Raw genomic sequence first — 24946 nt, forward strand, 5'->3', positions numbered from 1 at the left:
ATCTCCGGCGGGGAGTGACACGCCCTCGGCTCGTTAGCTCCGCCCCAGATGGAATCGGCACGTCGCCTCTCATTGGGTGCGTGCGGGGGGGTTACCGGCTCCGCCCTCGACGGGGGACTGACAAGGAGCCCCTTCGTGGTAACCCCGTGGAGCGCATGGTCCGGCGCGCATTGTCAATGGCGGCTAACCGAGCCGGTGTGATGACGCACACTCCCCCCGCGCAGCGTCGTTGTTGTTGTAATTGTTGTTGTAGTTGTAGTTGTAGTTGTAGTTGTAGTTGTTGTTTGGGGAAGAAGATGGAAGGAGGTATGGGAAAGGTCCTAAACTCACTACTGGTGCCATATAATCACATTCTGGTGCAACGAAGAGTCAGAATTAATGGAAAGGAGTCCTTAACTGACATAGACTAAGAATAACTAGCAAGATGTCCGAAAGTTGTCTACGTGAGACGCGGTGGACCTGGGCACGACATTTAATGGGGGAAAAAGGGGAAGGTCGGCTCTACTGATTGTTGTTTACAGACAATGGGACTAGGGAATGGGGGATTGGGGATAGTTGGGGAGTATTGGGGAAATAGGGGAATATTTACAAGCGGATATGGAGGCCAAATTCCATATTCGCAACATGTAATTTCGCAACAACATGTTACTCAAAAACATATTTTTCAATTAAGAAAATTATAAGTCATATGTCAAATGTTTTCACATGATAGAAGCCACTGTCTTTATCATATTAAGTAGATATCATTAGGTTGTGTTGTCCTCAAAGAAATGTTTCTTCAGTGGCTTTCTGATCAATTTCCTGTGTTGTTTTACCACTTGGAAGATGAGCTGACGCTGTTCTTCATCATGAGTGAGGGCAAGGTTGAAATCTGTAGCCAACTTTACGGCACGTTCAGCGCAATCATTGACCACACGTGGTGCAGAAACTTTTTATTGGGCAAGAATATAGTCTTGATTCGAGCTCCATGTTTCAGGATCGCTTTTAAGGAACTCCTTCGACAACTTCAGAGCACAGAAGAGATTGAGAGACCTTCTTGTCACAAACTCAGCTAGCTGCCTCCCTTTGAATGCGTGACTGGCAGGAACATGAACTCTTCTCACATCTTCTTTCATCTCAGGCTTTTCTAAGGAGATTACCACATCCTTTTTCACCTCCACTGCAATTTTGTCAGAGAAGAGAACTAAGCCAACCAAATCTTCACTCAAATACCATAGATGACTCCTCAATTTTGACAGAGCCATCTTGGCAACTTTTTGATCGACTTTAGAGTAGTCTTCCATAGCCTGAAGAAGGTGTAAGTCATTGGAAGGTGCATTGCAAGTATCATTTGCAGTGAACCATGCTTTTACATACAAGGTGACTGTGAAGAGACAAATACGTCTTAGTGACTGGAATTCATGTGCAGATAGCTGAAACTGGTCGCGAAAACAGGATATCTTGAGGCAGTATATGCCTTTAGCCATCCAGCGTGCACGATGGTATGCTCCAGGTGGGCTGAACTTTACATGTCCTTCCACATTATCTCCAAGTGTGATGAGAGCCAGTCTAATGAATTCCAAATAGTCATCTCTTGGCTGTTTGTCCATTTAGTTGACTGCGAAGAAAGGTTATTGCAGAGTCGCGATTGTTTTCAAACCAAACCTTCTCACTGCCATCAAGGCTTGTGGCAAGTGATGCAAACTTGCTTGTGTCAATGGAAGTCCAATGCTTCTTAAAGCGACCGAAAATGCCAATTTGTGGTCCAGATGCAACAAAGAATGTGTCAAATACAGCTGAAGCAATGATTTCAAATATGTGATGCCAACAAGCCAAAAACAGTAGGCGTTTGTTTAAGGCATTTTGAATGATTGTGATTGCACCCATATGGAGTCCTGTATTTGTGCTTGTTGTGTCAAAACATAATCCAGCAAGCCATTCAGACACACCATCCCATTCATTGATGAACTTAATGACTGCTTCTCCCATCAGGATTCCAGTACCAGATTGAAGTTTTGGAATGCCAAGAAGCTTTTCTACATCTTTTCCAGATACAACAACAGGCAAACGATCTGCCATTGTACCATCATTGTCTGGCATCAGCTTGCCATCAAAATGTACAACAAGAGGCGTATCAGGCGAAAAGTTTTCCTGAATAGTTTCTCCAATTGACTTGCGGACTGTCCTTCGAGCTTCATAAAGTGAAGTTGTTGACAGTGTCAGTCTGCTTACAGGGACCCCAGCAGCTTTCAGTGCAGGACCAATGATGTGCATTGCTTCACGTGGTGTAGTTCCAGTTCTATCCAAACTTGCTGCAACTAAAGGGACTTCTACGATGCAACGTTTGTCCAACTTCATAGTCATTGGAGTTGTTGCTCCTGATGTTTCAGGCGTATCGATTTGTTTTGAGAAATATTTGTTAATCTCCACAGGCTCATCATCATTTGCAGATTCTTCACCTGTTGATTGTGATGAATCATCCAGCACTTCATTAGGGTTCATCACCATCTGTTTTTTTTGCTTCCGGTTCTTTTTCAATGCGCATCATCTCTTCACCTTGTCGTTTCTCTTCTCGCTTTTTGAACTGCAAGTCTTCTCCGGTCATTATCATCTTCCTGGGTCCTTGTTGATCTTGAAGGAACTCAAAATCCTGTGGAATTTTGATAAGCTGTTCAGAATTAGCATGTGATAGATCAAATAGCTGATTCAGTTTATGGCTAAAATCAGTCTCCAATTGACCCTGCCTCTCCGTTCGCCGTGCCTTGTTTTTCCTAAGAAGGACATACTCCTGATAGAAAGCTTTAAGTTTTGCAATTGCATTTGGTTTGTGCATTGTGGGAATGTTAGCCATATGCCAAAACTGAAGTACATCATCAATGACATTTGAACAGCTTCTTGGAACATCCAGTTTGTTGATCTTCAAATCGAAGAACACACGATATAATACTTGACGATTGGTGGGTAATCGATTGCCCTCAAGTGCCGGAATCATTTCTCCCAGCAACCAAATGCTGAGAGAATCCCTTGTTTGATAACCTGTGGCAACTGCTGCACTCATCATTGGTTGATTACTGCAAAAAAGGGAAAAAGAGAAACTTTATTTTTATACAAATATCAAATTCTTGCATAATAACATATATAATATGCAATACATTGTATAATGTATAGTGCATACTAATACATAAGCGTTACAACGTATATATATAATATAATATATACGTTAGCTCATTCAAAACTTTGGGTCTGTTGAGCTGTCACTTAATTATAATGGATTGACTTGAAAATTTTGCCAGTTTTTATTACCTGTTTCCTCATGTTTTGAGCACCTATGCATATCAAATTTCAGAATTTTTTTTTTTCTGAACATCCTAGTGCACATATATCTTTACAATACGACTTTTTGGGGGAAGCGGAAGTTAAATTCAATTGTAAAGATATATGAATGAATGAATGGCCTTAAAACGATCATTCATTCATTCATATATCTTTACAATTGAATTTTAGCTCCTGCTTCCCCCAAAAAGTCATGTACTCCTTAAATTTTATGAAAAATCCCTGGACTTCCGGCTACATACATACATACATTCTTACATACATACATACATACATACATACATACATCATCATGTCGCCCCGCCGTTACGGCGTTGGTGTTCAATTCTTGTGAACCCGCTTGTGGCTATACAGTCCAAATGCCGATTTGCATTTTTTTTTTTTTTTTTTTTTTTTTTTTTTGTATACTGATGCCAAAGCTAACATTTACTTCACAAAGCTCGTGAAAGAGCTAACATTTACTTCACAAACAAATCAACCAGACAAACAAAATATATAAAAAGAGGGAGCGGAAGACAAGATGGGGAGAGAAGGGGAAGCACACAAACACAACATTTGAGAGCAGGGAGATGTGTGGAAGGGAGAGGGCTTGGGGGGAGGAGGCTTGGGAAGGTGGGGGGGGGGGGGGGGGGGAGAAGTATAGAACACAAGGACAACACGGACTTCTAGGACAGAAGTTGGTATTTCAGAAAAGTGGAATTGGGGTGAAATTAGCGGGGGTAGAAAAGATCAAGGTTTTGGATGGGGGAAGATAAGAGATGGTGGTGAACAGCTGTTTTAAAGACCTGGAGGGTGGAGTGGGATTGAAGAGAGTGAGGGAGTTTGTTCCAGAGGCGGGAGAAAAGAGGAGTGAAGGTGAGCAGAGAGTCTTGACCTTGGCAGTTTAACCATAAGAGGGTTGCAGGCAGATCTTGTGCAACCTGTAGGAATATTTGCGGGACAGAGCCCAGAGAGAGCTGGGGGGGGGGGGGGGGCAAGGCCAGAGAGGAGTCGGTAGAAGACGGAAAGACCACCAACCTGCCTGCGGTGAGTGAGTGAGAGGCCCTTGGAGTTAGCTTCATCGCGGGGGATTCCAATGATTTTGTATGCCTTGGTTTCAACAGCGTGAAGACGAGCTAGGTGTGAGGCAGGAGCACCAGCCCAGAGGGGAGAGCAGTATTCCATTGAGCTGCGGATGAAAGCCTTGTATGTGGTGAGGAGCTCAGGTGTGCCAAGGAAGGACTTCGCACGACGGAGGATGCCCAGTCGGCGACTGGCTTTGGAGGCCAGATTTGAAATGTGGTTTTCCCAGGAAAGATCATGGCAGATAGTGAGACCAAAAAGCTTGAGTGACAGAACTTGTTGGAGAGGATTATTCAGAAAGTGGATGGGAGGGTTGTCCAGTCGGTCTTTTCGGAGAGACGTCGTAAGAGTGTGAGATTTGTCAGGATTGAAAGACATGTTCCACTTGTTTGCCCAGTCTGTGATTTTGTCCAGGTCTGCAGAGAGTGAGGAGGCTGCAGACTGCCGATCTGAGGGATGAAGAATGGAGCGACAGAGAGCAGAGTCATCAGCAAAGAGATAGAGAGGCTTTTCAAGAGAGTCAGAGAGATCATTGATGAAGACCAGAAAAAGCACAGGGCCCAGAACACTGCCTTGGGGAACTCCAGCCTGAACAGGAAGAGGAGATGAGAGAAACCCATTCAGGGCCACACGTTGACTACGACTAGAGAGGAAGTCCGCCAGCCATGCGTGGAGATTTCCATGGATACCAAAACAGGAGAGTTTGGTGAGCAGAGCGGGGTGCCAGACCGCATCGAAGGCACGTGATATGTCAAGGGAGACTGCTCTAATTTCCTGTTTGGCATTGAGGACCTCCATCCATTGTTGAGAAAGCAGAAGCAGCATGTCCAGAGTAGAGTGACCAGGTCTGAAACCAAATTGATGATCCGAGATCAAGCCATTGGAGAAGAGGAAAGATTTCATATCTGAAGCAATGATGGATTCCATGACTTTGCTGATAATTGGGAGAAGGCTGATTGGTCTGTAGTTGCTGGGATCTGTTTTTGCACCTTTTTTGTGCAAAGCGGTGATGTTGGGGGAGATTTCCAAGCAGATGGAAGATGACCTTGAGCAAAAGAGAGGGTGAAGAGAACAGAGAGAGGGAGTGAAAGAGCGGAAGAACAGGATTTTAGGACCCATGGGCTGATGCCGTCAGGTCCAGTTGCAGAATCAGAGTCGAGGGTTGACAGAAACTTTTCCACCTTGTCAGGAGGAAAGGACACAGAGTCCAGGAGCAGCTGGGTACGGTGGGTACAGAGAGGGATGGGTTTGGGACACAAGATTTAGACGCAAACACAGAGTTGGGCCATTCAGCTTTTTCACGTGCGGAGTCAGCCGTGTGGCCATTTGAGGTGAGGGAGGGGATTGAGGGGGAACAAACAACAGAAATAGATTTGACCAGATGCCACCAGGATTTGGAAGAGGGAGACAGATAAGAGAGTTCGGTCCTGAGAACGGAGAGATATTGTTTCCTGGCTCTCCTGAGGGTGGACACACACTTGTTTCGGGCTTTGTGAAAGGAAAGGAGATTTCCTTCCGTTGGATTTGCTTTCCAGGAGACTAAAGCAAGTTGTTTCTGGGCAATAGCCTCACCACAAGATTCCGTGTACCATGGACGGGAGGAAGGGTATGACAACTGAAGACGAGATGGGATAAATCTGTGCATGAGAGAGAGCAATTTACTTTGGAAGAATTCCCAGGATGAGTTGATGTCAGAGGCGGTAGAGATGGGAGACCAGTCCAGATGATTGATGGCTGCTTGAAGACCGTGCCAGTTGGCCTGAGTGAAATGCCAGACTCGTCGACGATGAGGAGGCTCTCTGAGAATGGTCAGAGAGATGTCCACTTTAACAAGGACATGATCAGAAGAGCCAATTGGAGCAGAAGAATAGCAGCAGACATTTTCAGGGAAGTTGGACATAACCAAGTCCAGAAGAGAAGATGCTCCGTTGACTGAGATCCGGGTCGGGAAATTGACAGATTGTGTCAGTCCCAGTGAGTCACAGAAGTCCTTTGCTGAAGAGCCATGGCTGGTGAGAGAGGTACCCACACCCAGCCAACTGGCATGGTGACAGTTGAACTCACCACATATGAGGAAGAGAGAGTTGGGATGGGTCGATAGAAGTTGGTCCATATTATCAGACAGCGAGATGTAGATGGAGTCATCACTGTTTGGTGGACGGTACAACACACATATGAACAAACGGTGGGAGCGAAGGGGAAGCTGTAGCCAAAGGTATTCCTGGGGGTGAGGTGGAGAGAGGGCAGTGCAGGGCGAGTGAGGAAGAGAGTTTTTTATAAAGATAGCAACCCCACCTCCAGGACGAGGCTCAGGTCTATCATACCGGAGGAGGGAGTAACCTGGGAGAGATACCAAGGAATCAGAGACATCATGAAGGAGGAAAGTTTCTGTTAAGCAGATCACGTCTGGTTTGTCAGAAGCAACCTGTATGGAGAGGTCAGTCAAGTTTGAGCGAAGGCCCCGGATGTTTGAGGTCCATACTGTTAAAGAAGAGGAAGGGGGAGCATCGGATACAGAACAGGGGGGGGGGGGGGGAGCGGTAGGGTAAGATGTGGAAGAGGTAGGGAGAGCTGTTGAAGGTGTGTCAGAGATTTCAGAATAGCTTGGAGAAAGGGAAGAATGGGGCGGACAAAAGGTTTGATGGTGATTGGGTGAGGCGCAGTGAGGTGTTACTTGAGGAGGGGGAAGAGTGAGGCAGAAGGTTGAGGGAGATGAAGGTGAAAGTTGCAAGGGGGAAGAAGCGGGGAGGACGCTTTGAGGAGGAGGGGTGAGAGGGGAGTCTCGGAGGGGAGGAGCGAGGGAGAGTCTCGGAGGGGAGGGGTGTGGGGGGAGTTTAGGAGCGAAGGGGCAAGGGTGGAGATTTGAAAGGGATGGGTGATGGGGGAAGATTTGGAGGGGAGGGGCAAGGGGGAAGATTTGAAAGAGATGGGTGATGGGGATGATTTGGAGGGGAGGGGCAAGGGGATAGATTTAGAGGGGAGGGGTGATGGGGAAGTTTTGGAAGGAAGGGGTGATGGGGAAGTTTTGGAAGGAAGGGGTGATGGGGAAGATTTGGAGGGGCGGCGCAAGGGGGAAGATTTGAAAGGGATGGGTGATGGGGAAGATTTGGAGGGGAGGGGCATGGGGGAATATTTGAAAGAGATGGGTGATGGGGAAGATTTGGAGGGGAGGGGCAAGGGGGTAGATTTGGAGGGGAGGGGTTTTGGGGAAGTTTTGAAGGGGAGGGGTGATGGGGAAGATTTGGAGGGAAGGGGTGATGGGGAAGTTTTGGAGGGAAGGGGTGATGGGGAAGATTTGGAGGGGAGGGGTGAGATTGGATTTCGAAAAGTGTACGATTAATGGGAAACGAACATTTATTGCAAAATGAGTTTCTTGAGACATTCGAGTCAAAAATACGTTTGAGGACGCTGAAGGATGGGTGGAGTGCTGGAGAGTTTTGGGAATGAATGAAAGAGGCACTGTAAGAGATGGAATTTTTTTTTGGAATGAATAGATTTGGTGAGCAAGTCGAAAGCATCCTTTAATAGAAGAAGAAGAAAAAGGTGTTATAGAATACGACAGAATACAGTTCTTCAGGGGACAGATTAAACATTTTTTAACAATGTGATCACGTGATCACGAACAATGTGGTCAAAGAACGAACGAACAAATAAAAACGAACAAACGGATAAGAACAGAGAAGGAAATATTTTTTGGGGTTTTTTTTTTGAGGAAATTTTAAAACAAGGAAGTATGGGGTGAAAATACTGGGAAAAACAGAGACCAAAAGTAATTGCAGCGCGATCGAAGAACCGCTGAGACAAAAACAAAGCCTCAAGCCAAGGTCGGACACGGTAGCCTTCTACACTAGGCCTCAGAATACGCGACACGAAATAACCGACGATTCTGTACACATGTATGGAAAACCAACACCGAGAATCCTATTAAAGACACCCCAATCGGTACATACACCGAAAGAAAGATACAATTTCGACAAAATCACAATTGTGAAAAATTACTTAACTTCGAAAGCGTGCGCGGAGGGACAGCTTTGAAGAGACGTGACCTCCAATCTTGCGCATGCGCATCAAAAGCATCATGCATCAAAAGCATCGGCGTCCACAAGTTGTACAAATCCATTTAGAGTCAGCAGGCACCGGTTGCCGCTCGCGTTCCTTACGCTTTCTGCGGGCTTCTTTGGCGGCATCTATACGACCCTTTTCCACGGCGTCGCATCGTGTATGGATCAAGCTACGCCATTTCGGTCGATCACTGGACAGAGCTTGTAAATTGTCGAGCGGGATGTCACATTCTTTCAAATGTGCACGCAGTGTATCCTTGAAACGCAGTTTGGGCCGGCCCACTGATCTCTCTCCTTCGTGCAGTTCTCCCATAAAAATAAAACGTGGGATCCTGTCTGCGTCCATCCTCAACACATGGCCGACCCAACGGAGCTGGGCCTTTTGCAGGGTGCATGTGATGGATTGCATTTCAGCTGGCTCGAGTACTTCTGTATCCGGCATGAGATCGGACCAATGGATGCCTCGAATTTGTCGTAGGCATCGGGAGTGAAAGCCATTCAGTCTGCGAAGGTGGCGTGCATAGCAATTCCAAGATTCGGCTCCATACAGGAGAGAGGGGATGACAACTGCTTTGTACACGGCCAATTTTGTGTTCACTTTGAGCCCACGTTCTTTCCAGACTCTGCTGTGGAGTCGGGCAAACGAAACACTCGCTTTGCGGATTCTTTGGTCGATTTCCTTGTCCATGGTTGCGGTATTCGATAAGCACGTGCCCAGGTACGTGAATTCTTTTGTGACTCACAATACGTGACCCCCGATTGTAATTGCTGGTTCAACGTACTGGCTTCCCGGCGCTGGTTGATACAAAACCACGGTCTTTTGCAAACTGATAACCAGACCAAACACCTCCATGGCCTCAGCAAAACGGTCAACAATACGCTGCATTTCCTCTTGTATGTGGGCAATCAAGGCTGTATCATCGGCAAACAGCAGGTCACGTATTACCATGGTCTTGGTCTTTGTGTCGGCTTTTAGACGTCGGAGGTTGTAGAGGTTTCCGGCAGCACGAGAACGGACGTGTATGCCAGGCTCCAGATCGTTCGAGGCACGCTCGATAGCTGCCGCTAGATAGACCCCAAACATGGTTGGCGCAAGCACACAGCCTTATTTTACTCCCATCGTAATGCTGAATACGTCCGTCTCATCCCCGTCTACCGCCACTTTGCCTCTCATTTTGTCGTGAAAACTCCGCAGCAACTTGATGAAGTGGTCTGGACATCCATAGCAAGCAAGAAGTTTCCAGAGTGCGTCTCTGTTCACCGTGTCGAAGGCCTTCGTCAGGTCGACAAAGACCATGTACAAATCCTGGTTTTGTTCCATTGCTTTTTCCTGGATTTGCCTCGCTGTGAACACCATATCAATTGTGCTCCTATTTGAACGGAAACCGGACTGTGATTCCGGAAGCGTTGCCTCACTGATATTGTCCACCAGTCGATTGAGCAGCAGTTTCGCGAAGACTTTGCCTGTTATGCTCAACAACGAGATTCCGCGGTGGTTTCCACAATCTGAGCGATCGCCCTTTCCTTTGAACAAAGTGATTAATTTTGTGTCACGCCATTCTTGAGGAACATCCCCGGCCTCCCAAATTTCAATGAACAACACCGACAACGCTGTAACCAGATCGTGGCCTCCATACTTCAACAGCTCGATCGGAATACCGTCCGAACCAGGGGCTTTTCCACATTTGGCCTGTTTCACAGCTTTTGCGATTTCGTCTGGTGTTGGTGGATGTGCCAGGTGGTTCTGAATTGGACGCTGATCGATTTCGTTGATCACCAAATCATGAACGATCGATGATCTGTTCAGAAGGTCGGAGAAGTGGCTTCGCCAGCGTGCGAGGATTAGCGATTTGTCAGTAAGTAGTTCACCGTCCAGTGTCTTCATCGGGAAAGTACCATTTCGTTTGGGTCCGTAAACCGTTTTCAGACCGGAGAAAAAGTTGTGGTACTCCTTTCACTCTGCGTAGCCTTGGATCTCATTTGCTTTCTCGGCCCACCAAATATCTTTCAGCTTACGGATGCATTTGGTTGCATCACTACGAAGAGTTCGGAACTGCTGTCTATCAGCGCGACTGTCGGTCGACAGTGCTGTCTGGAGGGCAGCGTTTTTCGTGTCCAGGAGCTCACGTAACGATTCATTAGATTCGTCAAACCAGTCATTGCGTGTCCTCGTTTTTGATGGAATTGTGTCGGCCGCAGCCTTCAGGACAGCCTGCTTGAAACTTGACCATGACGAGTCTACCATTTGAGACATTTCCGTTGAGACTTTATCTACATACTCAACGCGGAGAGATTCGCTTGTCACCAGTTGACGCACATCGATTCTCGGCTGACGCTTTTGACCAGCAGAACGATGTTGCCAGCGATTCAAAGCCGTAACTTGCTCCTAACCAGCAGGTGATCTGTCCAGCATTCGGCTCCACGCATAACGCGTGTTAACTTGGTGTACCGCAGATGCTTTTGGCGCACAATCACATAGTCGATCATGTGGTAGTGTTTTGACCGAGGATGCTTCCAAGTTTCTTTGTACCTGCCGGGTTGCTGAAACATGGCATTCGTGATTGCCAGCCAAAATTTTGGACATGTTTCGAGAAGGAGGTTGCCATTCGCATTCACATTTCCAATACCATGGAGACCAATAACGTGTTTCCAGGCAGCATGGTCTCTCCCAACCCTGGCATTGAAATCCCCAAGGAGGACTATTTGGTCTGATTCCGGAATCTTGGTGAGGATCGAGGATAAAGTCTGGTAAAAGGGCTCCTTTGCTTCTGCCGTTGCCTGTAGCTTTGGCGCGTAGGCTGATATGACAGTAGCGTTCCCAGAGAGGAGAGGAAGCCGCATGTAGATAAAGCATTCATTAACGGCAACAGGTGTCGACATCATTTTTTTTGGCGATGTCGTCGCGAATAGCGAAAGCTACCCCCGCTTCCCGGCGTTGTCCTCCAGGTAGTCCGGACCAAAATAACGTGTAGCCACTGGAGGCCTCGCGCAGCTGGCCCAAACCGGAAAATCTGGATTCCTGAAGAGCTGCAATGGCGATGTTGTACCTTTGTAGTTCGAGACCAATGAGAGCCGTTCTGCATTCTGGTCTGTTTGCGGCATCTAAATCCAACAGCGTCCTAACATTCCACGATGCAAAAAATAACGAAGACACAACGGAGGCCCGCCTCTTCCTGCACTCATCAAGAGCAGTCTGTCCTTGCGGCTTTAGGACTGCACCGTCATTATGGCAGCCGTTGATGGGTCCCGAAGCGCCCTCCCCGGTAGCATAAATGCCAACATCGGCCCCAGGGGTGAAAACCGGTGCTGACAATATCGAATTATTTTGTTCTTTGTGAGCCATAAGAGTTGAAACAGACTGCGCGAATGTTTTAGGAGCAACAGTCCTTGCACAGAAGTCAGTCGCTCCCTCTCGCCAAACAACCCAGAGTCCAGTGGCAGGCCGAAGCCCGACAACCTGGAGGGAAGTGTGGTGCAGCGACTGGCCGGATGCACAGGGAATACCCGTAGTGCACCGCCCTTATTTTACAGCATACCACAGGTGCTGCTGGTTAAGGCAGTGACTCGCTGTCGTTGTTCCAGTAAGACCGGACATCCGCTAAACGAGCTCTTAACGTCGCTAGGCTGCAAACCCCTAACGATGATGATGTTATTTAAAGCACAGTTTTATGGCCGGATGCCCTTCCTGATGCCAACCTTTTAGTCGCCTCTTACGACACGCAGGGATACGGTGTACCTGTTCTAAAACCTGGGCACACACAGCAAGGAAGTGGAAAACAGAGAAAAGGAAAGGAAACCAAGCCATCACCTACACCGCAGTGCAGGGATACGCCTTTCCCGCCAAACAGGGGATCTGTGTATATGTACCCCTGTTGGCATCGGTGATGTCTTGACCTTTCCTGGGGTCAGGCGCATCTAACGCTACCTACGAAGATGTTACTAACCCTCGCTAGCTCGGAGTATTTTGGAAAAAAGAAGATTTTAGAAAGATAGGAAGACAGAGTAGAAAAAGATGTACATATGTACAGTAAGACGGCTAAGGAGGTATAGGGAGCTTGTCCCCTCACTCTGGTATAGACCAGCCCATCACCACATACATACATACATACATACATACTGTTACGGGGTCCTCCCCTGTCCTCTGGTCTCGGTAAACCTCCGAACCCCGAGGAAGTCCCCGGCAGAAAAATGTGTTGTCCTTGGTTGAAAACAAGCCAATCAATAACGAGTCCACACCAAGGGTTACGAACAAACCACAATATATTATAAATCCCACACAGGAATCATGACCCAATTAGTACAGCACTTCACAATATAATCCTTATCTACAGGTGGCGCCACCTTACCCCCCAACTCACGGCCCTTGCCCCAATGTCTCTGTTCGCCTCCACGGCGACGTCGATTCGCTCCAGCGACCGTGGAGTCAATTTCCGATTCCAATCAGGGGAAGCGGAGTCGATCGAACCAAACCGCAGGCCACGTGGTCCAATCTCCAGCACGATGGCGGTAGAATGGGAAACTTCCCCAAAGACGATTTCGGGTACGTACCCGGTTGTGGTTCAATCCGTGAGTCTCCTCAATAACCCTCCCACAGCCACTGGCTTGTACAGCCGTCCCCGGCAGCCCGCCGGAGAGTAACGCCTGGTCGACGCGCCACAAAAACCTGGTCACTGCCGGTGGTGCGCATGACGAAGATGGCGGTCAGCTTTCTCTTCACCCGGGCTTGGAGGTGAAGATACTCGGCAACCTCAACGAGGATACCCGACTACGCAGGCTCCGCAGCAATCCGGCGATCTCCTATCGCGCGGACTTCTGTTCAAGGAGGCAAAGTTCCCTTGTCCTGCACGTTCGGCTGCTCGGTCTGGAGCTGCAATCAGAACACCTCTCCTCCCGATCTTTCCCGCTTCCCTTCTCCCTCTCCCTATATCTTCCGGGTCACGATCCGATTTCCGGCCACATTTTACCCGGAGCACTTTTAACCCTTTTAACCACAATAAGCATTATCAACATCAGCATCATCACTAAGCAAGAAGAAGCAACCATGATAACAAGAACCACCATTATTAGGGCCGGTATCCGTAACAATACATACATACATACATACATACATACATACATACATACATACATACATACATACACTGCCTACAGAAAGTGTACATCCCATTTTAAAATTTTCACCTTTTGTTTCCTTGTAGCCTGGAATTAAAATGCATTAAATCAGACTTTTTGCCAAATGGCTTCAGAATCTCCCCAGTTATTTTTTTGCAAACCTCAAATGGGACTCAAGGTGGGCTTTTTGAGTCATGGCTTCCTTCTTGCCACTCTACCGTGCAGGCATGACTTGTGGATTGCTTGGGATATTGTTGTCACAAGCACACAGTGACCAGACTTTGCCATAAAGGCCTGTAGCTCTTTCAAAGTTGCCATTAGCCTCTTCCCCTGATCCTTGATCCTTTATACCCATCCCCTGATCTGTGCCTTTCCACAACTTTATCCCGGAGGTCTTTTGAAAGCTCCTTGGTGCTCATGGTTAAGTCTTTGGTACCCTGCACTCGTGAAGCGAAAAGTGGGGTTAAGCATTCGTGTGCCGTGTTCCGTGTGCCGTACATGTCTGCATTTAAAAACTGCATTTTCTTGGCAACCGTTGGTCCGATTGACACGAAATTTTACCATAGAAGCACCTCTGCCTGTATAATTGTTTTATGCATACTTATGACGTCATAGGTCACGTGTGAATGGACGCCATATTGGAAAAACGTTACACCTCTATGTTTCCCAAACCACTCAATGGAAAAAATTGAAACATGGCTCATTGTCAAGTACTCACCGTGGGGAATAAGATACAGTCACGTGAAAAAGTAAGTACACCCCATGTAAAGTTTTGACTTTTTCAACATATTTCAACATACAGCTATTTGATCTTCATTTCAACAATATTGACAGATAAAGGTGATATAATATAACAAATATAATGAAACATTTACATTTTGTAGTCCATTGTATTATTTAAATAAACATAAATGCAAATTTTGCATGTGGAAAAAGTAAGTACACTCTTGGCTCTTGTAGGTGGTATTGCCCCCTTTGGCAGAAACAACCTCAAGTAGGCGTTTCTTATAACTGTCTACCAGTCTCTGACATCGACTTGGAGAAATTTTTGCCCACTCCTCCATGCAGAATTTTTTCAGCTGTGCGGTTTGAGGGGTTTCTTGCATGCACAGCTCGTTTCAAATCCCCCCACAACATCTCGATGGGATTTAGATCCGGGCTTTGACTTGGCCATTCCAGAACCCTCCATTTCTTTCTTTTCAGCCAATCCTTGGTGGATTTACTGGTATGTTTAGGGTCATTGTCATGTTGCAAGGTCCACCTTCGGTTGAGCTTCAACTTCCCGACAGATGGCCTCACATTATCCTCAAGCACCCTCTGGTACAATGAAGAATTCATAGTGGATTATATGATGGTGAGCTGCCCAGGCCCTGATGCAGCAAAGCTGCCCCAAACAATAATATTTCCACCACCATGCTTTGCAGTTGGTATCAGGTTCTTGTGGTCAAATGCTGTATTTGGTTTTCGCCAAACATGTCTTCTGGTACTGTGGCCAAATAGCTCTACCTTTGACTCATCTGTCCAGAGCACATTGTTCCAAAAGTGCTGGTCTTTGCCTAGGCCCGAGGTGTTCATTGGCAAACTTTAGTCTTGCCCTGATGTTCTTTCTGGACAGCAAAGGTTTCCTCCTGGCACACCTCCTATGTAGATCAAATTTGTGCAGCCTCTTTCTAAAGGTAGACTCGTGCACTTTGACATCAACAGTGGCAAGAGCTATCTGTAGGTCCCGTGATGACATTCTGGGGTTCTTAAAGACTTCTTTCAGCATCTTGCGGTCTGCTCTCGGGCTGAACTTGCTTGGGCGGCCTGGCCTGAACAAGTTGGCAGTTGTGTTGAATCTTCTCCACTTGTAGATGATCTTCCGGACAGTCGAATGATTGATTTCAAATTGTTTGGAGATCTTTTTAAATCCCTTCCCAGACTTGTAAGCATCTATAACCTTCTTTCTGAAGGCCTCAGAGAGCTCTTTTGATCTAGGCATGGTGACGCCGCACACTTCAACAACAAAGAGCAAACCAAACGAAATGTCTGAGGTTTAAATAAGACAGGTTCCTCCAAGATCCTCTCTAACGATGTTCTAATCATTCGCACCTGAGCTGGTGCACCTGATTCTAATTTTACGTATTTGAAGCAGTGATAAATGGCTGGGTGTACTTACTTTTTCCACATACGAAATTTGCATTTATGTTTATTTAAATTATACGATGGACTACAAAATGTAAATGCTTCATGATATTTGTTATATTATATCACCTTTATCTATCAATATTGTTGAAATGAAGATCAAATAGCTGTATGTTGAAATATGTTGAAAAAGTCAAAACTTTACATGGGGTGTACTTACTTTTTCATGTGACTGTATGTTGATGGTGATCTCATTGGTGCCTTAATTATGATGGCATAATTCGACAAGTACAACGTTTGTTCTGATCAGTATGAATAAAACAAAAATTCCTCTAACTGTTAGTCCGATGGACACATTTTCAGAATATGTGCGGCTCCTCCTGTATAATTTCTTAATGATAATTATAACATCATAGATCACATGGTACAGACGCCATCTTGGAAAAAATCGAAAAAAGTTGCAGCTCTATATCTCTGAAACCACTCCATGGAAGCAATTGAAACATGGCTCATTGTCAAGTACTACCCTTGGGGAATAAGATATGTTCATGATTATGTCATCGCTGCCTTCGTTATGACGTCATAATTCGACAAGTACAACACTTATCCGATCATTGTGAATTTTTTTTCTCAGCAACTGTTGGTCTAATGGGCACGAAATTTTCACCATCGGAGCGCCTCCTCCTGTAGAATATTTTACTGATAATCATGACGTCATAGGTCATGTGGTACAGGCACCATCTTGGAAAAACTGAAAAATGTTGCACCTCTATATCTCCAAAACCGCTGCATGGAAAAAATTGAAACATGGCTCATTGTAAAGAACTCCATCTGGGGAAAAGGTGTTGTTAACGATGAAGTCATTGGTACCATCATTATGACATCATAATTTGACGGAGACAACGCTTAGTCTGATCAGTTGGAAATGTATTGAGCGTGGTCTATGCAACAATTATATTAGAGAATATAAATTTATGATGTCATCACTCACGTGGTCTGGCAGCCATATTGGATCAATGAAAAAAAATGTTCAAAAACAGAAGAGTTGGCTCGCAACAACTCACTTCCTTTTCCGGTCCCTGGAGCAAGGAAGCGTCTTCGACCTCTGGACGGCAGCAAAAGTTAAAGTATTTTTTCCATTCGTGTCTTCGTCAATTTATACTTGCTTTTTATTGTGCATGTGTTGCAGTGTGTTTTCCATTTGGTGTTGATTTGCAATTCTTGCAAACTTTTGTATAATTTAATCGTTTTCCTTTCCCACCGCGTGCGCGGCCTGGTTTCTCTCGGCTTCCCTACCCCCATAGGTGTTCTGTGAATTTAAGTTCTTTCCTTTGCTGTATTGCTTATTTCTTAGATTTTCTCTTCTCCCCCTAACTTCCCCGAACATCGACCACTTGTCTAACGTTTTAAATCTCTTCAAAGTCTCTTCAGGTCTCTTCTCGTCACGTCACGTCACGTCACGTCTCTTCAAAGCTGTCCATGCGCGCACGCTTTCGAAGTTAATAAGTAACTTTTCACAATTGTGTTTTTGTCGAAACTATATCTTTCTTTCGGTGTGTGTAACTATTGGTGTGTCTTTAATAGTATTCTTGGTGTTGGTTTTTCATACCTGTGTACAGAATCGATGGTTAGTTCGTGTCACGTATTCTGAGGCCTAGTGTAGTACTAGTAGTCTACCGTGTCTGACCTTGGCTTGAGGCTTTGTTTCTGTCTCAGCGGTTCTTCGATTGCGCTCGCAATTACTTTCGGTCTCTATTTTTCACGTTCACATTCGGTCTCTGTCTCTGTTTTCATCTCAACTCAAAAAAAAAAAAAAAAAATTCCCTTCTCTGTTCTTACCCGTTGTTCATTCTTATTTGTTCGTTGGTTCTTCGACCACGTTGTTCGTGATCACGTGTTCACGTCGTTAAAAAATGTTTCAACTGTCCCCTGAAGAACTGTATTCTGTCATATACTATAACACCTTTTTCTTCTTCTTCTATAAAAGGATGCTTTCGACTTGCTCACCAAATCTATTCACTCCAAAAAAAATTCCATCTCTTACAGTTGCAGTTCCTCTTTTCTACATTCCCTAAACTCTCCAGAACTCCACCCATCCTTCAGCATCCTCAAACGTATTTTTGACTCGAAGGTCGCAAGAAACTCATTTTGCAAGAAATGTTCGTTTCCCATTAATCGTACATTTTTCAAAATCCAATCTCACCCCTCCCCTCCAAATCTTCCCCATCACCCCTTCCATCCAAAACTTCCCCATCACCCCTTCCCTCTAAAACTTCCCCATCACCCGTCCCCTTCAAAACTTGCCCATCACCCCTCCCCTCGAAATCCACCCCCTTGCCCCTCCCCTCCAAATCTTCCCCATCACCCATCCCTTTCAAATCTTCCCCCTTGCCCCTCCCCTCCAAATCTTCCCCATCACCCATCCCTTTCAGATCTCCCCCCTTGCCCCTTTCCTCCTAAACTCCCCCCACACCCCACCCCTCCGAGACCCTCACTCACTTCTCCCCTCCGAGACTCCCCTCTCACCCCTCCTCCTCAAAGCGTCCTCCCCGCTTCTTCCCCCTTCCAACTTTCACCTTCATCTCCCTCAACCTTCTGCCTCACTCTTCCCCCTCCTCAAGTAACACCTCACTGCGCCTCACCCAATCACCATCAAACCTTTTGTCCGCCCCATTCTTCCCTTTCTCCAAGCTATTCTGAAATCTCTGACACACCTTCAACAGCTCTCCCTACCTCTTCCTCCTCTTTCACATCTTACCCTACCCCCCCCCCCCCTGTTCTGTATCCGATGCTCCCCCTTCCTCTTCTTTAACAGTATGGACCTCAAACATCCGGGGCCTTCGCTCAAACTTGACTGATCTCTCCATACAGGTTGCTTCTGACAAACCAGACGTGATTTGCTTAACAGAAACTTTCCTCCTTCATGATGTCTCTGATTCCTTGGTATCTCTCCCAGGTTACTCCCTCCTCCGGTATGATAGACCTGAGCCTCGTCCTGGAGGTGGGGTTGCTATCTATCTATAATTCCACTAATCTCTGTGTGTATGTTTGTTTGTACGTTTGTTTGTTTGTATGTCTGTGACCGCTGTTTCTCGACAACTACCGGTCCGATATACTTGAAACTTGCCAGGTATATTGCTGGGGACCCGAGGATGTGCCTTTTCAAGGTTTCATATTAATCGGACAATTACTTACCGAGCTATGTCCAAAAAACGATTCAACCAATCAGAGAGCAGCGAGCTATCGCGTGTGCCGAACGTGGCGGACACACTCTGCCTCGGATGGCACATTTGAGAGCGTATTCATTTATTTCACGTTTGCAAACTATGTTGCCGTTAAACTATGTTTTAAAACTAATAAAAACTAATTTGCGATTCATCGTAACTGCGATATACGACCTTCCGGACAGTGAGGACTGCACTTCCGGCATCCAATCACAGAACGCGTTATTGCGTAGGCGTGGCCGATGTGAGAGCGAGCTGATGCTGAGCCCAGCGCGTGCGCCATTACGGTACGTAATTCGATTTCTTCCGGAGAAAATAATAATTTCTCGATTTCTTATGCGCATTATTTCTCCCAATTCAGTCAGAGCGAAGGGTGGAAGCGAAGAGCGTTGTTTTTTTTGTTTACGGGCGTACGGGTAGCGTTTTTTTTTTTTTTTTGGCACATTTGAGAGCGTATTCATTTATTTCACGTTGGCAAACTATGTTGCCGCTATGTTGGCGTTAAACTATGTTTTACAACTAATTAAAACTAATTTGCGATTCTTTCGCTTTCCTGCGCATTTGTGCACGCTATGGCGATTTCTTTACCAAACTCCGCTAGCCGTTAGCTTTGGACCAAACCATTTCATGTAAATAGAGGGGGGGGGATTGTCACCGTACTCGCAAGCCGTTAGCTTTGGACCAAACCATTGCATGTAAATAGAGGGGGGGGGGGGGGGGATATACTTTTAGATATATATATAGTACGGGCATGCCCTAGTCTTTATAAAAAACTCTCTTCCTCACTCGCCCTGCACTGCCCTCTCTCCACCTCACCCCCAGGAATACCTTTGGCTACAGCTTCCCCTTCGCTCCCACCATTTGTTCATATGTGTGTTGTACCGTCCACCAAACAGTGATGACTCCATCTACATCTCGCTGTCTGATAATATGGACCAACTTCTATCTACCCATCCCAACCCTCTCTTCCTCATATGTGGTGATTTCAACTGTCACCATGCCAGTTGGCTGGGTGTGGGTACCTCTCTCACCAGCCATGGCTCTTCAGCAAAGGACTTCTGTGACTCACTGGGACTGACACAATCTGTCAATTTCCCGACCCGGGTCTCAGTCAACGGAGCATCTTCTCTTCTGGACTTGGTTATGTCCAACTTCCCTGAAAAAGTCTGCTGCTCTTCTTCTGCTCCAATCGGCTCTTCTGATCATGTCCTTGTTAAAGTGGACATCTCTCTGACCATTCTCAGAGAGCCTCCTCAACGTCGACGAGTCTGCCATTTCACTCAGGCCAACTGGCACGGTCTTCAAGCAGCCATCAATCATCTGGACTGGTCTCCCATCTCGACCGCCTCTGACATCAACTCATCCTGGGAATTCTTCCAAAGTAAATTGCTCTCTCTCATGCACAGATTTATCCCATCTCGTCTTCAGTTGTCATACCCTTCCTCCCATCCATGGTACACGGAATCTTGTGGTGAGGCTATTGCCCAGAAAGAACTTGCTTTCGTCTCCTGGAAAGCAAATCCAATGGAAGGAAATCTCATTTCCTTTCACAAAGCCCGAAACAAGTGTGTGTCCACCCTCAGGAGAGCCAGGAAACAATATCTCTCCGTCCTCAGGACAGAACTCTCTTATCTGTCTCCCTCTTCCAAATCCTGGTGGTGTCTGGTCAAATCTGTTTCTGGCTTTTGTTCCCCCTCCATCCCCTCCCTCACCTCAAACGGCCACACGGCTGACTCCGCACGTGAAAAAGCTGAATGCCTCAACTCTGTGTTTGCCTCTAAATCTTGTGTCCCAAACCCATCCCTCTCTGTACCCACCATACCCAGCTGCTCCTGGACTCTGTGTCCTTTCCTCCTGACAAGGTGGAAAAGTTTCTGTCAACCCTCGACTCTGATTCTGCAACTGGACCTGACGGCATCAGCCCATTGGTCCTAAAATCTTGTTCTTCCGCTCTTTCACTCCCTCTCTCTGTTCTCTTCACCCTCTCTTTTGCTCAAGGTCATCTGCCATCTGCTTGGAAATCTGCCAACATCACCGCTTTGCACAAAAAGGTGCAAAAACAGATCCCAGCAACTACAGACCAATCAGCCTTCTCCCAATTATCAGCAAAGTCATGGAATCCATCATTGCTTCAGATATGAAATCTTTCCTCTTCTCCAATGGCTTGATCTCTGATCATCAATTTGGTTTCAGACCTGGTCACTCTACTCTGGACATGCTGCTTCTGCTTTCTCAACAATGGATGGAGGTCCTCAATGCCAAACAGGAAATTAGAGCAGTCTCCCTTGACATATCACGTGCCTTCGATACGGTCTGGCACCCCGCTCTGCTCACCAAACTCTCCTCTGTTGGTATCCATGGAAATCTCCACGCATGGCTGGCGGACTTCCTCTCTAGTCGTAGTCAACGTGTGGCCCTGAATGGGTTTCTCTCATCTTCTCTTCCTGTTCAGGCTGGAGTTCCCCAAGGCAGTGTTCTGGGCCCTGTGCTTTTTCTGGTCTTCATCATTGATCTCTCTGGCTCTCTTGAAAATCCTCTCTATCTCTTTGCTGATGACTCTACTCTCTGTTGCTCCATTCTTCATCCCTCAGATCGGCAGTCTGCAGCCTCCTCACTCTATGCAGACCTGGACAAATCACAGACTGGGCCAACAAGTGGAACATGTCTTTCAATCCTGACAAATCTCACACTCTTACGATGTCTCTCCAAAAAGACCGACTGGACAACCCTCCCATCCACTTTCTGAATAATCCTTTCCAATAAGTTCTGTCACTCAAGCTTTTGGGTCTCACTATCTGCCATGATCTTTCCTGGGAAAACCACATTTCAAATCTGGCCTCCAAAGCCAGTCGCCGACTGGGCATCCTCCGCCGTGCGAAGTCCTTCCTTGGCACACCTGAGCTCCTCACCACATACAAGGCTTTCATCCGCAGCTCAATGGAATACTGCTCTCCCCTCTGGGCTGGTGCTCCTGCCTCACACCTAGCTCGTCTTCACGCTGTTGAAACCAAAGCATTCAGAATCATTGGAATCTCCCACGATGAAGCTAACTCCAAGGGCCTCTCACTCACTCACCGCAGGCAGGTTGGTGGTCTTTCCGTCTTCTACCGACTCCTCTCTGGCCTTGCCCCCCCCCAGCTCTCTCTGGGCTCTGTCCCGCAAATATTCCTACAGGTCGCACAAGATCTGCCTGCAACCCTCTAATGGTTAAACTGCCAAAAGCAAGACTGTCTGCTCACCTTCACTCCTTCATTCCTCTTTTCTCCCGCCTCTGGAACAAACTCCCTCACTCTCTTCAATCCCACTCCACCCTCCAGGTCTTTAAAAACAGCTGTTCACCACCATCTCTTATCTTCCCCCATCCAAAACCTTGATCTTTTCTATCCCCGCTAATTTCACCCCAATTCCACTTGTTTTGAAATACCAACTTGTCCCTGGAAGTCCTTGTGTTTTGTACTTCTCCCACCCACCCACCCCCCCCCCCCTTCCCACGCCTCCTCCCCCCAAGCCCTCTCCCTCCCACACATCTCCCTGCTCTTAAATGTTGTGTGCTCTCAAGTGTTTGTGTGCTTCCCCTTCTCTTGTCTTCCGCTCCCTCTTTTTATATATTTTGTTTGTCTGGTTGATTTGTTTGTGAAGTAAATGTCAGCTCTTTCACGAGCCTCGATTCAGTATACAAAAACAAACAAACAAAAAAAAAACAGGTTGACTGCGCAGCGTAAGTATTCTATGAATACCATCTAGTTGTGAAATGCACGACCCAGCAGGGGAAACCGACAGGAACAGCTGGTTTTATTCTGAAATAATAAAAATCACTACAATTTAACACAGGTGGAGGCCAATTAACTTGGTGTGTGATTTTGAAGGTGATTGGTTACACCTGAGCTAATTTACAATTGCTATTATAAGGGAGGTGGACACTTATCCAACCAAGATATGCCAGTTTTGTATTTTTAATTAATATTCCGAAATGTCTAGAATTTGTTTTTCGCTTGGAAATTGTGGGTTACGTTGTGTAAATAAAGGTGGAAAAGTCTGATTTAATGCATTTTAATTCCAGGTTATAAGGCAACAAAAGGTGAAAATTTTGAATGGGGGTGTAGACTTTCTATAGGCACTGTACAGTGTACATACATACAATACATGCATGCATATATACATACATATTGTATACATCCATATTGTATACATACACACATATCCCTTATGGTATGATGATTCTCAGAAATCTAAATAAGTCACAAAATCGATTTCAAAAATTTGATAAAATCATTTTAAAGTCACAAAAATGTTTATTTGTGATAAAATATGAAATTATTCCATTTTCTCTTGTGCCTCTCAGGAATCGTGTTTTTATACCCTGTGGAAAATAGAAACTCAGACCCAATCTGTGGAGACTTTCTAGGCCATGTCTTATGAGAAGTAAGACTGTCCATTCCCGAGTGATTCTTCACTTTTACGCTCCTTACTTAATGTGATCCTTTATTTTCACAGTAAATTGAGATAAATAGCAGTGAAGATATATTTGGTTTCTTTTTAATTTGATTGAATTGATTAGGGTTAGTTTTAATTGTACCAACATAGCTTTTGCCATTTTAATACAGAACTGTTCATTATTTTTCACTTTTGCAGAGGGTGCAAGTGAGAGAGAGACCTGAATAATACCTTTGGCTTATACTGCACTTTGACATTCACAAAATCCAAACTTCCATATACTCTTACAGCACACTTGCATTCATGCTTATAAATAATTCAATATATGACATTGAAACAAATTAACTGACCTATTAACTGATCAAGAGATCTCAATAATTCCTTCAGTTTACTGCCTGCCTGATTATATGGCCACCTGGATAATCAGCGGGGAACTGGTCCTCATTGGGGTTTCAACACTACAATCCCAGAAAACAATTGAACAGTGGGTCCACAATCTTCGTTATGTTTGAAGGTCACCAATCAGGCAGAGGGCGGGTGTGGGTAGGAGTGAGAGGGAGGGAAGAGGAGGAAGAGGGAGAGAGAAATTCACTTTGTCAAGTTAATTTCACGGCATGGTGGATTTGGGAAGGAGCTAGCGAACAGGAGGAGGGGGAGTGGGGAGATATATGGGAATATGGGATATTGCAACACTAATAGGCAATGGGTTGGCAGGATATTTCAGTTGGAAGTGTGTCCTATGATGGAATTTTGACACAGACAAATCAGTCCTCAACTGATGGTGGTGGTGGTGGTGGTGGTGGTGGTGGTGGTGGTTGTATTCTTGCCGTTAATGATGTTCCAATAATGAGCACTACATTGTGAAACCTTTAGGCAGGTACAAGTTCATATATTCTTGCCATGTCGTCTTATAAACCCGAACCTGAGCTTGCGTTATTCTGTTTCAAATGTTTTTGATGCCGTGGAATACCATATAATGCACTATATTAATCAAATCCTTGCTTGCAGGTGGCAATTGTTGCAGGAAACTTTGAAATTGCTGAGATAATAAAGAATCACAAGGCTACGGATGTAGGTTTGTGATTACACCTCTTACCACTGAGTTTCCCCTTCTCCTTCATCATTCTGTTTCCTTTTACCCCTCCTATGCTGTCTTTCTTGAATCCTTTGTTTTGAGTCCTTTCATTTCTACCTTTTCATCTTTTGTCTCAACTTACTCCATGTCGTCTACATCTGTCTGTCTTGTTTCTCACCTTTCTTATTTTTATTTCTTTCATTTATAATTTGGTTTCAGCCACTCATAATTTTCCCTAATTTCAACAATATTTTTTAGGTAATTGATTTTAAAAACATCGTCACATGTTTGGGGGAGGGAGGTTTGGTTCAGACCACCCATTGGTGCATTGAAGGCCAGGTCATGTCCATAAATGGACGTGCATGCATGCAGCACCCAGGATTAAAAAGACACAAATCTCCTCCTCATTGCTGAATCAATTGGAGCCATGTACCCTGCAGGAGCTACGTCCCTTATTTCTCCAAGTCTCCTATTTTATCCCTCAACTTTGCTGTTGATGTGTTCCCCAAACTCCCCTCTTTTTACTGTTGTTTTGTTCTGTA

At 45.8% G+C, this 24946-nt stretch overlaps 1 protein-coding gene across 1 annotated transcript in view; it reads left to right on the forward strand.

Moving 5' to 3' along the window:
- The window catches only part of LOC137438313 (SH3 and multiple ankyrin repeat domains protein 2-like), a 240678-nt gene that overhangs the window by 191963 nt on the left and 23769 nt on the right, over positions 1–24946 (forward strand). Inside the window, exon 9 of the mRNA XM_078767127.1 lies at positions 24338–24404. Within this exon, the coding sequence (XP_078623253.1) occupies positions 24338–24404 (67 nt within the window). The remainder of the gene's footprint in view (positions 1–24337; positions 24405–24946) is intronic.

This window comes from Myxine glutinosa, chromosome 13, assembly GCF_964187855.1.
Source record: "Myxine glutinosa chromosome 13, kmMyxGlut1.1, whole genome shotgun sequence".
In the NCBI taxonomy this organism is placed as follows: domain Eukaryota; kingdom Metazoa; phylum Chordata; class Myxini; order Myxiniformes; family Myxinidae; genus Myxine; species Myxine glutinosa.